Source organism: Mytilus trossulus, chromosome 12, assembly GCF_036588685.1.
Source record: "Mytilus trossulus isolate FHL-02 chromosome 12, PNRI_Mtr1.1.1.hap1, whole genome shotgun sequence".
NCBI classification, from domain to species: Eukaryota; Metazoa; Mollusca; class Bivalvia; order Mytilida; family Mytilidae; genus Mytilus; species Mytilus trossulus.
Window position 1 is genome coordinate 22579189 of NC_086384.1, and position 15099 is coordinate 22594287.

Genomic DNA, 15099 nt, shown 5'->3' on the forward strand with positions numbered 1-15099 from the left:
TTTTTTTAATTTAAGATTTATAAACTTCTAGTGTATTACTGTGTTTATGCTGACTTACCTTGAGAGAAAGTGACTATTCTAATTTTTTTCTCTCCTTTATACTACCAACCCGATATAAGTTCTAACATTGCGCAATCAAATATTACATATGTCTTCCTGGGCAAACGGACATTTTGTTAAGAAGTGTTACATATCATCGTTAAAATGAAGGTAATATTATAAAATGTTTACCTTTTGGACTCGTGAATGTTGTTTTTTTACAGGAAGTATATTTTTTAAGTCAAATCTTTTCTGATAGAAATAAACATGGAAATAAGGTAAATAGATGGAAATAAGCTTATTAATCTCCTTCGAGTATTGCAAGGCAACTTTAAAATATTACAATATTCAGATTTCTTGTTTTCAAATTATTTTTAATATTCATATAATATATTATTCCGTTGTAGGTTTGTATAAATTAATATATATTTGAAAGATTGCTTATAGAATATATGAATTATTATTATGAGAATGTTTGGCTGATGTTTCAGCGGATGGCATTAAAGATCCACTTCGGAAATGTTTACAAATTTATCTATGTTATTTTTTTCACAAAGTTTTTAACTCAGAGAAACGTGTCTGTTGTTAACAATATTAATATATTTCATTAAATTCAAACAAGATCTAAATTACTAATGTTTTTACCCCTCCCTCTTCCCCTTCTAGATTTCCAAATGTGTTTTTGGATCAGCTTGTGTGTTAATTTCAACCCTTCAAAATTAATATCTGTGAGCATTTTTTGGACGCACGACCTTAATACTCCTGATGCGCGTTACAAATAAAGTAAAAATGTATTACATTGTACATGATTAAGCGGCATGTACCATGAACATTTGTTAAGGCAATACTGATAAATAAAACTAAACGTAGTTTCTACCATTCTGTATATATGATTGTGCAGTTTTTTTTTAAATTAGTGATTAACAGAGCCAGGGACCGGACTTTTGTGGGATGAAGGTATATTTTTTGTGTGTTGGGATTTTATTTATTTTAATTTTTAGATGGGGGGGGGTCGTCTTTCTCGATAAGTACATCGAGTACAAGTTTTATTTTTAAATGCTTGTAATAGTCCCCCTTTAATTGCGACAAAAACAACATATGTTTTCATGAAATTAATATAGGGAAGCAATATTTACAAATCTTCTTCTATGTGTTTGTCATCTTCAGAGGTCGTTCACTAGGAACGTACTCATGTGTTATCAATAAAGGTCGTTCACTGGAATAGCCAGAACCAAAGAGTTCCAAATATTTTACGGTAAAAAGGTGAAATGGACGTATGTGTCATTAACTCTACGAAAGCTTTGAATGACTTAAATGTTCCTAGGAGATATGTATTAAAGATTGTAACGCTAGCACTAGACTTGGTTCTATAAAATACCTCAAACTTTTTATAGATAGAAACAAGCTTACAGGGATAAACCTAGTAATGATATATGTCACTGTCCACACCCTGGGTTAACACTCGTAGGTCCCTTGTTAAAACCTACATGTATGAATTATGATCTAGTAACTGGACAACTATCGAATTATTAATATTGGATTACAGAAGATTAAATGATTTCATTGATAAATGCATGCGTTTGGAAAATGAGGTCATCATTATAGATTATCACTTTTTGTGATAAATTGTTTGGTTATAACTTTTAAGCATTTGACGCACACGGAATCTATACAAATAATTAACTGTTTTTTTTCTATCGCGCCCCTGGTGGGCATCTTTATTTCAGGCTTGTTTGATGACTGTTAAGCGTCCAGTGACAAACGTTCCAGTCATACACATACACTAACTTGTTAATATTATATGAGGACTACCTGCTCTTTAATATAGACAAACCTATAACTTGTATAAGTCAGATTTTTACCTTGCTAGCTATCAATGTAACAGCATACAAATTAGAACAAATAATTATCAACTCGAGGGTAAGAAAGAACTACACCGTGTTCGGAAATATAATACTCTGACACCCGAGTTCATCTTTCTTTAATTCTCTTACACCAAAATGTCCCTGATTGACTAAAAAGTAACAAATACCTATCTAAAACAAGGGGAAATGTCTAGATGCTAGACGAAATAATATATAAGTAGATGGTTATTGTAATGATGTTATGGTTCTTGTCCTGCCTGGAATTAAATATAAATGACAAATATATGCAACTCTATCATGATAACATCTATCTGAACTTTTACATGTTATATTTCATTTCAATGTAAAAAGAAATGATACTGTTACACATTACAATGCATTTGTTTGTGTGTATTCATGTCATGCCCTTGATTGGAATAACACATAGTCTTCTTCTTATTCTATTATTTTTTAACGTGAATTAGAAATGTCTTTTACATACATTTCAGCTCCATAATCAAGCGAACCCTTTTATTTGGGATAATTCCCGGATATATCTAGACATGTTGACTGTTTCCAGTATAACTTGTAAAAAGTATTAAGAGAAGCAAAATAAAATATCAAAAGTTTTCAGTTCTCCATCAGTATATTTTGTTAATTTAAAAAGTGAAAAATAGCTTTAGAAAATATATGCTTTATTTAAAGGTAAATTAATTGGGAATGAAGTCTTGGCGATAAGTACCCTGTCATACAAAATTTGAAACTGGCATTGACTCGGTCTGTGTTGCGAGTGTGTCACAAGAAACATTATTCAAGCATCCATTTTCTAAAACTAATATTTCACTTTTTTTATTAACAAAATGTACTGATGGAGAACTGAAAAACTAGCTTTTCTTTAATACTACGTTTTTCTTCTCTTAAATAACATGTAGTTTTACATAACATCTTAAAATTTCCATCTGCTAAACATTTACTATATTTTTCTGCCGATTGAAAATGGTAGATGGCAAAACATTCCCCGAGAACAGAGAAAGTGTCCGTGGTGCAGAGTTGCTATAGGTGACGAATACCATTATGTAATGGAATGCAGCAGTCTCTTGACAGATAGAATACTACTTATTGACAAGAAATACCTATCGAACTGTAATGTTTTAAAATTTAAAGCTATTATGAACCAAAAACAGAAATCTAAACTTCGAAAATTGTGCCAATTTATTAGAATTATAAATTACAAACTGGATTCTCTCTGATGTTAACCTGTCGGCTATACTGATCAAACCGTTGTTAAAAACTCATATGTAATGCTTCCTCAACAAATGTACATATATAAGGTGTTTTTCTGTATACCTTTGTTCAACTTAGGTGATACCAGAATAAAATTATATATACTAGCCTGCCATAAAAAAAAAAAAAGAAGAACTGATGATTGTGAATAACAAACTATGGTCAAACTCTGCAAATGATTTTGATAAGCAGATATTTTAGAGAATACGCGTCGGACAATGACCGCGTATATTTCACTCGAATTATGTCCACTAGGCAAAAATAGATCAGGTGAGCTTGATCGTTTTTGCAGTATGAAACATCGTATGATATATGGGGGTAGATTAGATACGTACATATGTAAAAGTGATAACCTTTATTGTAATTGTAATTTTCTAAACTGACCATAATACCGGAGACATGGAATTTTCTATATTCTGTATTGTCAGCGTTGTTTGTATTTGTGGTAAGAAATTATTTGTTTTCTTTTCATAAGTTCCTTGTTAGCTTATCGAACTTTTATAGCTGACTATGCGGTATGGGCTTTGCTCATTGTTGAAGGCCGTATGGTAATCTATAGCTGTTAATGTTTGTGACATTTTGGTCTCGTTAATATAATGCATGTATGAATAAACTCAGATGGTGCAAATTAGTAGAAAGTAGACCCGACTTGGGGAGTTCTCTGTTGCTACTGATGACATCAAAGAACATAATATAAAGTAAGGGTATAGTGCACTATAACTCCTAAATGAATGTTTTCAAGCAAAATTTTTATAAACTCGAGTACTTTATATATAATTGGGCCTGCAAATGGATTTGTGTATACATTAATTCAAGCGTATGCTTAAAAAGATAACTACCGCCGCGAACACAATCATTCCTTGTTTTATACGAGTGTCTATTATCATAAATGTTCGCTGTTGTATGCCAAAGTATATGCCTTTCGTGAATAGATAGAAACGCATGCCTTTGTTTAATCTCTTAATTATAATTTGGGATACAAGAACTTACATAAAGAAAGTAAAGCTAATCCTCATTGACTATGTTTAGGCGTTCTAAATTCTAAAAGGTTAAAAGAAAAAAAGGAGGAAGAATAGCAACATACTTTTGATAAATTGCATTGTGCATCACAATACAAAGCAACTATTGAAAATGTATCATTTGGTTCTTTTAAACAGATTTTAAATATCACAAAGTCATCCGATTTTTTAGTTTTTGTTTCATTTTTGCTGTTTTGAGTTTCTTGTTTAACACTTTCGGTTTAGTTTTTACAAATATAGAATATTGAGTTATGCCGCTTTGTCCAACGAATTTGATGATAGAGTTGGAAAAACTAAATAAAATTGCTCGCGTTTAAAAAAATATGGAAATCTTGTTCAGTACTTTTGTTGGTTGTTGACATTTTGGGATATGAAAATTAAGGTAAAGTTGTCCTTACCACTTTGCAAAATACACGTATGGGCAACTTGTTATATACAGTTTGAATGGTTTCTATTCATTTTGTTTTTTCTATCTATTTCCCTTTTTTTGCAGGAATTTTCCAGTTATCATGGAGTATGCCTTTGTCATATTCGACATACAGCTGCCCTTCAAATATCAACACTGGAAATAGACATTTAGTATTTGAGAAAGTCTGCTACGAGTTTGTTTTGAACCGGAAGGAGTATTGGGATGGCGCGAGACATGACTGTAACAACAGAGGTGGCGACCTGGCTCTAGTAAAAAGTTACGATGTCCAATATTATCTGCAGACGACACTACAGAAATTAAATGTTGGTAAACAGGCAGTATGGATTGGACTTAACGATAGACATCGTGAAAAACATTTTGTATGGGTTGATGGTAAGTTGTAATACATTTAGACTTCAAAATCGGATGAGGCATAGTACGTTACCGTAAAAGTATATGTGAATACGCCACAGGCACTTATCTCTGAAAAAATTCCTATATGCCTTTATATAACATTAAGGTATATAGACATCTTTTTTTAAAACAGAGATATGTACCTGATGAAAACGAGGGGGGGGGGGTTTGAACAAAAAATCTAGGTTGGCAAAGTTTTATATACAATCGGTGAAGAAAGAGGTCGTCGTATTTTCACAAATAAGCCAACCAATATAATATTACTCTTATATCAAAATTTGAAATCTAACCCCAAGAAAAATGTGTAGTTTAAAAGGTCAAAGATTAAATATGTCGCTCAAAATGTCAGGATCGCGAATAAAAATAACAAATTAGGAAAATAGAAAAGACTTCTGTATATGCATGGTAAATAAAGATACAATAGTTTGGTTAGTGTTACAATTGTACGAAATACATTTTCTTAAATTGATCTGTCACTTTCAAGAAAATATCTCAGAATTAAATCCGAAAATATGATAAAATGTAAATTTACTAGGTAGAATGGAATAGATATTTTACAATATGTATCATAAATGCATATACAAACTCAGAAATGGGTTGTATGGAAATAGCGCTATCATTGTAACCTAGCTTCAAATAAATGCATTTTTATTCCAAGATAACAACGTAGGATTTTATTTTAGGATCACCCTTATCCTACAGTCACTGGGCAGTGCATGAAGGGAACGGAATCTTACATCTTACACAAGATTGTGTACAAATACACATGGGAGACCACGGCTTGTGGCACGATAGGGAATGCCACTTGTGGCCAAATAAATTTTCCTACATTTGCCAGTTCCGTAAGTATTATGTTAAAAGTATTATACTTTCTTCATCAATCTAAATTATATTTTTGACCGCTTATTTTATCTTCTCTAGACAAGGGTTACGATCAACTCCCGCTCTCTTGCGCGGGAGTTGATCGTAACCCTTGGCTAGCGAAGATGCGCTTATTTAGGAATATCTGTTATTCAAAGTCTCATTACTTTACATGTAATAATAATTCTGTTATTTAAGATTTGGGTTTGTGAGTTTTTTTCTGTTCGCTTTTCGCTTTACAAAACAAACAGTTATGTTTAGATGTCTTATATAGATGCTTATTTGGTTATTTGTGTCGCTGTGTTTTTGTGATATTGCTGTATGCTCTAAAACTCTTTTATTCATAAAAACGTCACGCACGCTGTTCCTACAACCTCTATGTTTTAAAACAAAATCTTCGAAATTTCCTCCGCAAAACAAAATAAACTGTTAACAAACACTAACCACTATAAAAACTAATTCAGTATATGTTATACTTTATGTTTTTATGTCTCTTGGTCATATGCTTAGTAATATCTAGTATACTTGAGGATTAAAACAGCAAAGCTATGTGAAAAAAACGGATGTCCAACGTTACATTTTTGAACATCTGTCTTATCTCTAATGTATAATGATCATAATTCTTATTCTTTGATCTTCCCGAAACTTGACAGAAGCAACGGAGTGGGTCAGATCTTGGTTAAATTAAAGCCGTTCTTTTGTCGAATTTCGTTTGACTCGGTGGCTGCATATTAAGCTGGAACCAGAAAAATGTCCAATAACGTTTTTCGTTGACTTAACGGCTGAAAGGTAGTTTTAGATGTAGACATAGCTAAAAATTTCTAAAAGTTGTGAGATAATTATACCATCTACCGAAAGAACAAACATTTGCCTCTTTGTTCGTGAGTTCAAAAATTGTAGATTCTATAAACCCATCACTACACAGTCGTTTTTCAAGCGGTAGCCATTTTGTCCAAGTTGATATTTTATTTGTCCAAGCAATTAATGTGGGTTTTTTACCTGATATTTCAATAAGTAATTTGTAATTTACCAAAACAAAAGTTAGATACACGAAAAGAACATAAAGTCTAGATTATTTTTTTATTAACTGCATATTTGGGTCTTACAGGAATAAAATGCTACGAAACATAACAAAACGGTAGCCATTTTGTCCCAACGTCGAAAAACGTCGAAAAATCCAAACAAACGGGGTTTTTCGACGTTACATGTTCAAAATTTGTTCCATTGTATATTGAGAAGGGATAGGACCTCGGGAATTTGGGTTTTTTAATCACGGGATTTCGGGAGCAGGACCCTTCCTACCCTCCCTCTATATTCCTGATACTTAAAACGAATCGCGTGGTGAAATTTAAAAAAAAAAGAAGCTGGTTGTCGAAAAAAATACCTTACGGTGCATATTGTGCATGAAACGGAGGAAACTGAAAGAAATATCGGAAACATAGACAAAAACAGTTTCATAATAAATTCATTGAATTCATGCAACCCCGTATTATACGGACGATTCAGGAGAAGATTAGCACATTTTAAAAGCAAGCAACTTCAAATGACTTTTAATTGGAAAATAATTTTCAAGATAGGGTTATAATAATTTTATTCAATGGTTGTATTTCGACAAGATACGTGTCAAGCAAATTTTTAATACAATTCAATTCAAATTAATCAAGGGTTAATATGGTTTTATTTACTTGCAGAGTGTGGGATATATTTGTATTAGGGTTGAATCAAGATATGAAAAATTTCCAATGACAGATGATATGCACCATGCAATTTTAGCAGCCTGTGATTAAAGTTTTGATATAATTTATCTATTGAAAACCGTATACTTTTGTCCCCTTTTTTCCTTCCTTCAAGTTCATTACTTACGACAATATAACATGGTAAATAAACATTACAAAATTAATAAAGACATATTTGGAATCAACCAACTACATAAAAAAAAGCAAATGAAACTTGCAAATTGAATAAATGTACGTCAAAAGTTTCAGAAAACTCTCTTTGACGTCGATGTGTTGTAACGTCGTGTTGTAGGAACATCGTGCACAACGTTAAAACGTATAGGTGTTTTTATGATAGCTTTTCATATTCACAGCGATCAAAATCTCTGTTTTCGTGTTATTGTTGTTTTTGTTTTGTTTCGAGTACTAGAAGTGTTTTCATGTTTTATTAACTTATTGACAACAGACAAATAGTCTGTCTATTTGTGCTTTCAGCTACGAATTCAAGTGAAAAGGAAACTAGCTTTCTCTACTCATATATTTTTCATTTCGTCCCATTAGCCGCACATTTTTTAAAGAAAAAACGAACCACGTTTTTTTTCTTTTTTCTTTTGAAAATAAACAAGTGAGTCTGACTGGTATCATTCAAGCATGCCGGTTTTAAAATACCATTCTACAAGTCGCGAACTCTTTAACAGAATACTAAACTAAAGTTAACATAAAAATGGTAAAAGATAACACATCGGGGATTAATAACAATTAATGAGAGCAAGTTTAGTGATTGGTTTGGCGCACACTAAAACGAAAAGCGAACGCCAAATCATTTTGCTTGTTCGACTATTTCCTTATAGACGGAACATCAACCAATGATGTGACTTTTTTCCAAACATGGGATACGAACAATGCAACTATCAATGCTCATTTATATTTTAAAATTGTAAATACGTAGATTCGGAACTTAATGTCAATTTAATTGAGAATTGACGTGGGAAATGTGTCAAAAAGACAACAACCCGACCAAAAGAACAGAAAACAATTGTGTTGATTATTTGCATAGAGGGCAACTTTAAATGCAATGGTTGAGAGTCGTTTTATTTACCAATTGTAATCTTAATATGTATATATAAGTATAATGACTATATATATATTTATATTTTTTTTTTATTCATCTAGCAACGGTAGAAACCGTGCACACAGTAAAACCCAAAATACCCACGACAACAAAATCTACTACAATCACATCAACCAAACCATCGACAACAACACTTCCGCCTACGACGACAACACTTCCGCCTCCGACAACAACACTTCCACCTACGACAACAACGCTTTCTACAACAACAACGTCAAAACCAGAAACCGAGTACCCTTCTACAACAACGCAATTACCCGTGAAAGAATATCCTACTACAATAGAACAATTCGTTGAAAAAGAATATCCTATAACAACAGAACATTTATCCGAGCGAGAATATCCTATAACAACAGAACATTTACCCGAAAGAGAATATCCTATTACTACAACACATTTTCCTATTCCTTCAACACAATATCCAATTCCGACGACAATTTTACCAGACCGAGAATATCCTCTTACAACAAAGCTACCTGATCGAGAATATCCTCTAACAACAAAGCTACCTGATCGAGAATATCCTCTAACAACAAAGCTACCTGATCGAGAATATCCGATATCAACAACACCAGAACCTAATCGAGAATATCCTATTACAACAACACAGTTACTAGATAGGGAAAACCCAACAACAACCAAATCCATGCCTGATAAGGAAATCCAAACAGAAAATAATGGAAACGGACATTTTCTCAGTAAGTTTCAAGCCAATGGTATGTGATAAGAAATATAAAAATAATATATTATGCCACATGCCATTAAATGACAAAGATGTGTAGCAATTACAAATATATGTTTGTTAACCTTTTGCAATTTCTGCCAGATTTTAATAGTAAAATGTCTTTGCCGTTATTTTTCAAAATTGTTTGATTTATGTTTGTAATAAATGGCCAGTGGCAAATATTTCATGCAAACTCGGAACGAGTGTTTGTCTGGAAATAAAAACCAAATAAATTCCAGTTTTACATGTTTTTATGTTTCATGAAATACAAACCAGCATAGAACCATGTCACAATTCTTTGAAGCGATATATTGAAAATGTCAGACAATAAAGATCCCATTTCTCCAAGTTTTATCAAAGAAATGAACTATACTTACTTTGTAAATCCCAGTTGTACCGAACCTCGTCAGAGATTGTTTTTAAATGTGTATTAATATGTGTTATCGATGTCAATTGTTTTTTCAAAACGTTTGTAGACTGGACTGACCAAGAATTATTGTGTGAAGATATGTGTTATTGTTAAAGAGTTCATATATATAGGCGGATCCAGAGGGGGCCTGGGGGGCCCGCTCCCCTTTCGTGGGAAAAATTTGATTGATTGTATAGGGAATCATTGAAGCATGACTGGAGCGCCCCCCTCCCCCATAAGGAAAAGTTCGCACGGGATCCGCCACTGAAGACCACAGATGTCTTTAAGTTTATTGTGCTGTTATGATGCTGTCTCATAATAGTTTCCCCTTCATATGCCGTTATTCAATTTATCTGTAGATGTTTGTTTTCTGTTTACTTATCGTATCGGTTCTAAATATAGTAAAATAATCTTTGTCTTATTACTCTCTTTCAGCTCCGGCACCATAAGATGTAAATGTATGAATTTTAATTCAGAAGTGATACAAGACGTGATATAGACTGTATGTTCAGAAACGGGTCTCGCTCTTGGTTTAGATCGATGTCTTGCTTTATGATCTGTCGAAATGTATGATATTGTATGTTTATTTATTATTTCAGAGCTGTTATTTTTGTATTGTATATAAACTTATGTGTTTTGATTTTCTTGACTTTATAGTATCTACGTACTACTCTGTAGATGTTTGTTTACAAAAATCAACCATAGACAAAACGACGTAGATGTAAGCAATTGAAGGCCACCGTTCGTTTTCAATAATGAGCGAAACCCATATATCATAACAGTACGCTATTAAGGCCTTGACAACAAATTTAAAAGAGAACAATCGGCTCGATAAATCATTAATTATACAAACAATAAACGAAAAACAAAAATGACAAAAAGCAACCAACAATAAAGACTGATATACAGGCCTCTGATTTAAGACAGGAACATACAAAATGAGGAAGGATTAAACGTGTTTGAGAGAGGTCAATTCTCTGCTAACCCCAGACATTAGTGTAAATTCCTAACAACACAACAAAAGTACAAACTGTAAAGGAAGTTAAATAAGATTGACTCAACAGGTCAGTCTGAAGTGCAAACAAACACTTTCACTGAAAAACTGAGACACCAAGTACCAATCAAAAGGAATGCATAACAAAAACAAATGAATAATAAATAAAATCATATTGGTCAATATAAACAAATTTTGAAGGTATCGTCGAAAATTGATTGACTGAAATTAGGGCAGAGCATTAAGTTTCATTATACGCTGAGGATAAAATTGGTTTTGCAGAAAGTCAAATACCTTCCCCTGAAATAGATTATAGGGGATTGATTCATAGTCCTTCTGGAGTCGATTTCAAAAATGTACTTGACCATATTTCTACTCTCCTATTGAAAATTACGGAATAGAAATGCATTTTCAAAAATGGCACTATTCTTATTCAATCATTTTCGTTTCCTGTTTCTGACCAAAATAAAACACACACTTTGGGTAAAAATCATTATTCAAGGGCAGTTACTCCTAAATTAAAGTTACTTAAAATGTTAACCTTGTCGACCAATTTGTAGATACTGTCTTGCAAAACAATTACAATTTCTTTTTATCCAAACCACATTCGTCATTTACAGGCTTTGTTGAATTTTGTTTGGATCTTAATAGAAAAACAAGGATATAGATTATCCATCCATTACACAATCAGTACATGCACAGCCAAAAAAAACACACACGCTTTTATTGCTGACCTTCCTCTAAAAATCACAGTAAGGCCTTCAACACGGAGCATTACAACACTCACCTCACTGCAAGTTTGCGACGGCCGCTTTATATAGCACCGGCATGAGCGGAATCCTTATGAAAATTAATTTATATAGACTTTGTAAGATTAAACACCACCGAATCGAGAAAGAACTCTATTGAAAATATTTTAGTATTGTTTCCTTGAACTATAGAGTATTAAGGTATCAGATAAAAAGGTCTTGTCGTGTTGAACTATTCTGTTGTTCTCATTTTTTTTTCATTATTTCTAAAGTTTCGCAAAAGATGGACACACATCATCATTAAAAGGGTTACTTCTTTTAAGAACCGACGCGTAGTTTTGGCTATGTTTACCAATAAGAGCTCTTGCCTTGTCGAGTCTAAAAATGATAGAATGTAATTTATTTGTAGGATTTTGGGGTGTAAGTGGCGAGGGATTGTGTGAGAGACTTACATAAAAGAGGGACGAACGATACTAGAGGAACAGTCAAACTCATAAATCGAAAATAAACTGACAACGCCATGGCTAAAAATGAAAAGGACAAACAAACAATAGTATACATGACACAACATAGAAAACTTAAGAGTAAACAACACGAACAGCACCAAAACTTGCATAACGATCACTCCAATGATTGATTGGGGCATAGCAACAGGATTTTTCCTTCGTCCCTCGGGTAGTTAAACCTTTCCCACAGTCTGATGACTTCTGTGCACATGGTGTATTGAAGCGCAGTCATGTCCGGACGCGATTAATCCTATGCCTGACAAAAGGGTAGGGTGTCAAGATCTCCGTATGTTTAAAATCCCTTGCAATAATTATACGAAGCGTCCGAAGTTAGCCTATTGCATGGCAAAAAATTGGCCTTATCCAACATACTCTTAATTCCAAGTTCATGGCAATCCAAATCTATATCGATAGCCCTTTATCCCGGGCGACCTAACTTGTGTTATTTTGTTTATTTGTTAATATCTGAATATGCTTGAAATAACTGCTACTGGACGATTACCAAGAGTAAAGATCATGTTCCTATGCTGACTTATCTGCTGAAGTCAGATTACTGCAAGATACTGAATTGAATAAGGGCGGTCAATTGATAATGCACTTCAATTATTAATTATCGGGGTATATTTTTTGTTATTTTGGTAATTGTTACGTTTTAGTTGTTTTCTTTTGCTAACATTTTTTCCTGTCTATGTCGTACATTCAATGGGCGATAACTCAAATAAATCAATGAAAATACTTAGTACGGCGAACCGATGCACTTCACTTCATCAGAGATATGTACATGTATACTACAAATTATTATGTAATTTTATATCTCTGACTTCATAATGGATATATATAATTGAAAATAAAACAAATTAAAGTAACTGGTGGGATACTTAAGCAGACAACAGTATGTAATAGATGGAGCGTTTGATGCAATGAAAATCGATCCTATTAGATCAGCTATTAGTTTAAACAACGATACTTCTACCCAAACATTAGAGGAGCGTAGCGTATCACAACATTGGATAATTTAAATATAATTAAATTTTATAAAAATTGAATGTTTCAAGAACTGATTTGCTAGCACTATGAAGCATGCATGTATAAATTTTTACGCTTGTAACTTTTGTTCCCATACTAATACTATTTATAACACGCATTTCATGCAAGCCTGAGTTAATTTTGATTTGAAGCAATCATGATTTATGTTTTCATCCGAGCAGGCGCATTATATCTATGCCGGCTCCAAAGATCCTGCATGGTCGCTCACCTGGCAGTGTCCTATGCACTACAACGCATACCATGAATAATCTAGTGGTTATAAAATTTGTAAGGGTTCCGCGGAACCCAGTGTCTCGCCTACTTTTGCTGTAAATCGCAGGCTCAACAAAAATGAGGAAAAAACTCAATAAAAATATTCCTTTTGATACAATCTTCTGATTGTAAGAAGCTTCTGTCCAAGTTTGGTTAAAATCCAGGATAGTTTATGAATCTAATAAATGTTTTAATAACAACTGCAGACTGTACATGTATGTATGGTTCACCCTGCCACATTTTTTGCGCCTGTCCCAAGTCAGGAGCCTCTGGTCTTTGTTAGTCTTGTATTATTTTAATTTTAGTTTCTTGTGTACTATTTGGAAATTAGTATGGCGTTCATTATCACTGGACTAGTATATATTTGTTTAGGGGCCTGCTAAAGGACACCTCCGGTGCGGGAATTTCTCAATACATTGAAGACCTGTTGGTGACCTTCCACTGTTGTTTTTTCTATGGTCGGGTTGTTGTCTCTTTGATACATTCCCCATTTCCATTCTCAATTTTATTAACTGGAAGAAAAATCTAAGTCCATTTAAAAGTAAAATACGGAAAAAAATGGATTTATTATTTAACAAAATTTACTTCTGGATACTATTTTATGATCATTATCAAGCTTCTGTCCAAGTTTGGTACAAACCCAGGATAGTTTAAGAAAGTTATTAAAATTTTAAAAACTTTAACCACAGAGTGAATGAAATGTTTCCCCACAGAAAAACTATGTCCATTTAAAAGTAAAATATGGAAAAAATGGATTTATTTTTTTACAAAATTTACTTCTGGATACTATCTTATGATCATAAACAAGCTTCTGTCCAGGTTTGGTAAAAACCCAGGATAGTTTGAGAAAGTTATTAAAATTTTAAAAATTTAACCACAGAGTGAATGTAATGTTTCCCCGCAGAAAAACTAAGTCCATTTATAAGTAAAATTCGGAAAAAAATGGAATTCTATTTTTACAAAATTTACTTCTGGATACTATCTTATGATCATAAAGAAGCTTCTGTCCAAGTTTGGTAGAAATCCAGTATAGTTTAAGAAAGTTATTAAAATTTCAAAAACTTTAACCACAGAGTGAATATTTGTTGACGCCGACGACGACGGAATGTAGGATCGCTTAGTCTCGCTTTTTCGACTAAAGTCGAAGGCTCGACAATAAATGACCGAAGGGTTTAAAGAAGGATTTCCTTTTGGTATTCATTCTTATAGTATTTATATATATATATGCTCATTGATTAGCAGCTGTGCTTGGAAACAAAAGTTAATTGTGCAAGCTTTTAAACCTGATGAATAAACAAACTACCTTTTGACAATCTAATGTAACTTGTAAAGATTCAAAGCGATTCTGATTTTGCATGGTATATTTTCAGGGTTTGTGCCCGTTCATTATTGAAAACGTAATGATAAAGTCAATCAAATTGAGAATGGAAATGGGGAATGTGTCAAAGAGACAACAACCCGACCAAAGAAAAGACAACAGCAGAAAATCACTAATAGGTTTTCAATGCAGCAAGAAATTCTCGCACCCGGAGTCGTCCTTCAGCAGGCACCTAAACAAATATATATATACTAGTTCAGTGATAATGAACGACATACTTAACTCCAAATTGTACATAAGAAAATAAAATTAAAATAATACAATACGTACTAACAAAGACCAGAGTATAGTCTCCTTTGGGTTGTCCGTTCTATTTAAGTCGC

At 33.0% G+C, this 15099-nt stretch overlaps 1 protein-coding gene across 3 annotated transcripts; it reads left to right on the forward strand.

The window, feature by feature from the left end:
• Positions 1-225: 225 nt before the first annotated feature.
• LOC134693039 (mucin-2-like) lies at positions 226-10490 on the forward strand. Of its 3 annotated transcripts, XM_063553739.1 has the most exons (6): positions 3361-3612; positions 4680-4988; positions 5693-5851; positions 8759-9193; positions 9227-9415; positions 10286-10490. In XM_063553739.1, the coding sequence occupies exons 1-6, from the start codon at positions 3567-3569 to the stop codon at positions 10297-10299; spliced, it is 1152 nt and encodes a 383-aa protein (XP_063409809.1). In that variant the 5' UTR covers positions 3361-3566; the 3' UTR covers positions 10300-10490. The 3 variants fall into 3 exon arrangements, with proteins under 3 accessions (XP_063409810.1, XP_063409809.1, XP_063409808.1); XM_063553740.1 differs by lacking the exon at positions 3361-3612 and adding an exon at positions 226-317 and having other exon boundaries at positions 8759-9415; XM_063553738.1 differs by having other exon boundaries at positions 3362-3612; positions 8759-9415.
• The last annotated feature ends 4609 nt before the right edge of the window (positions 10491-15099 follow it).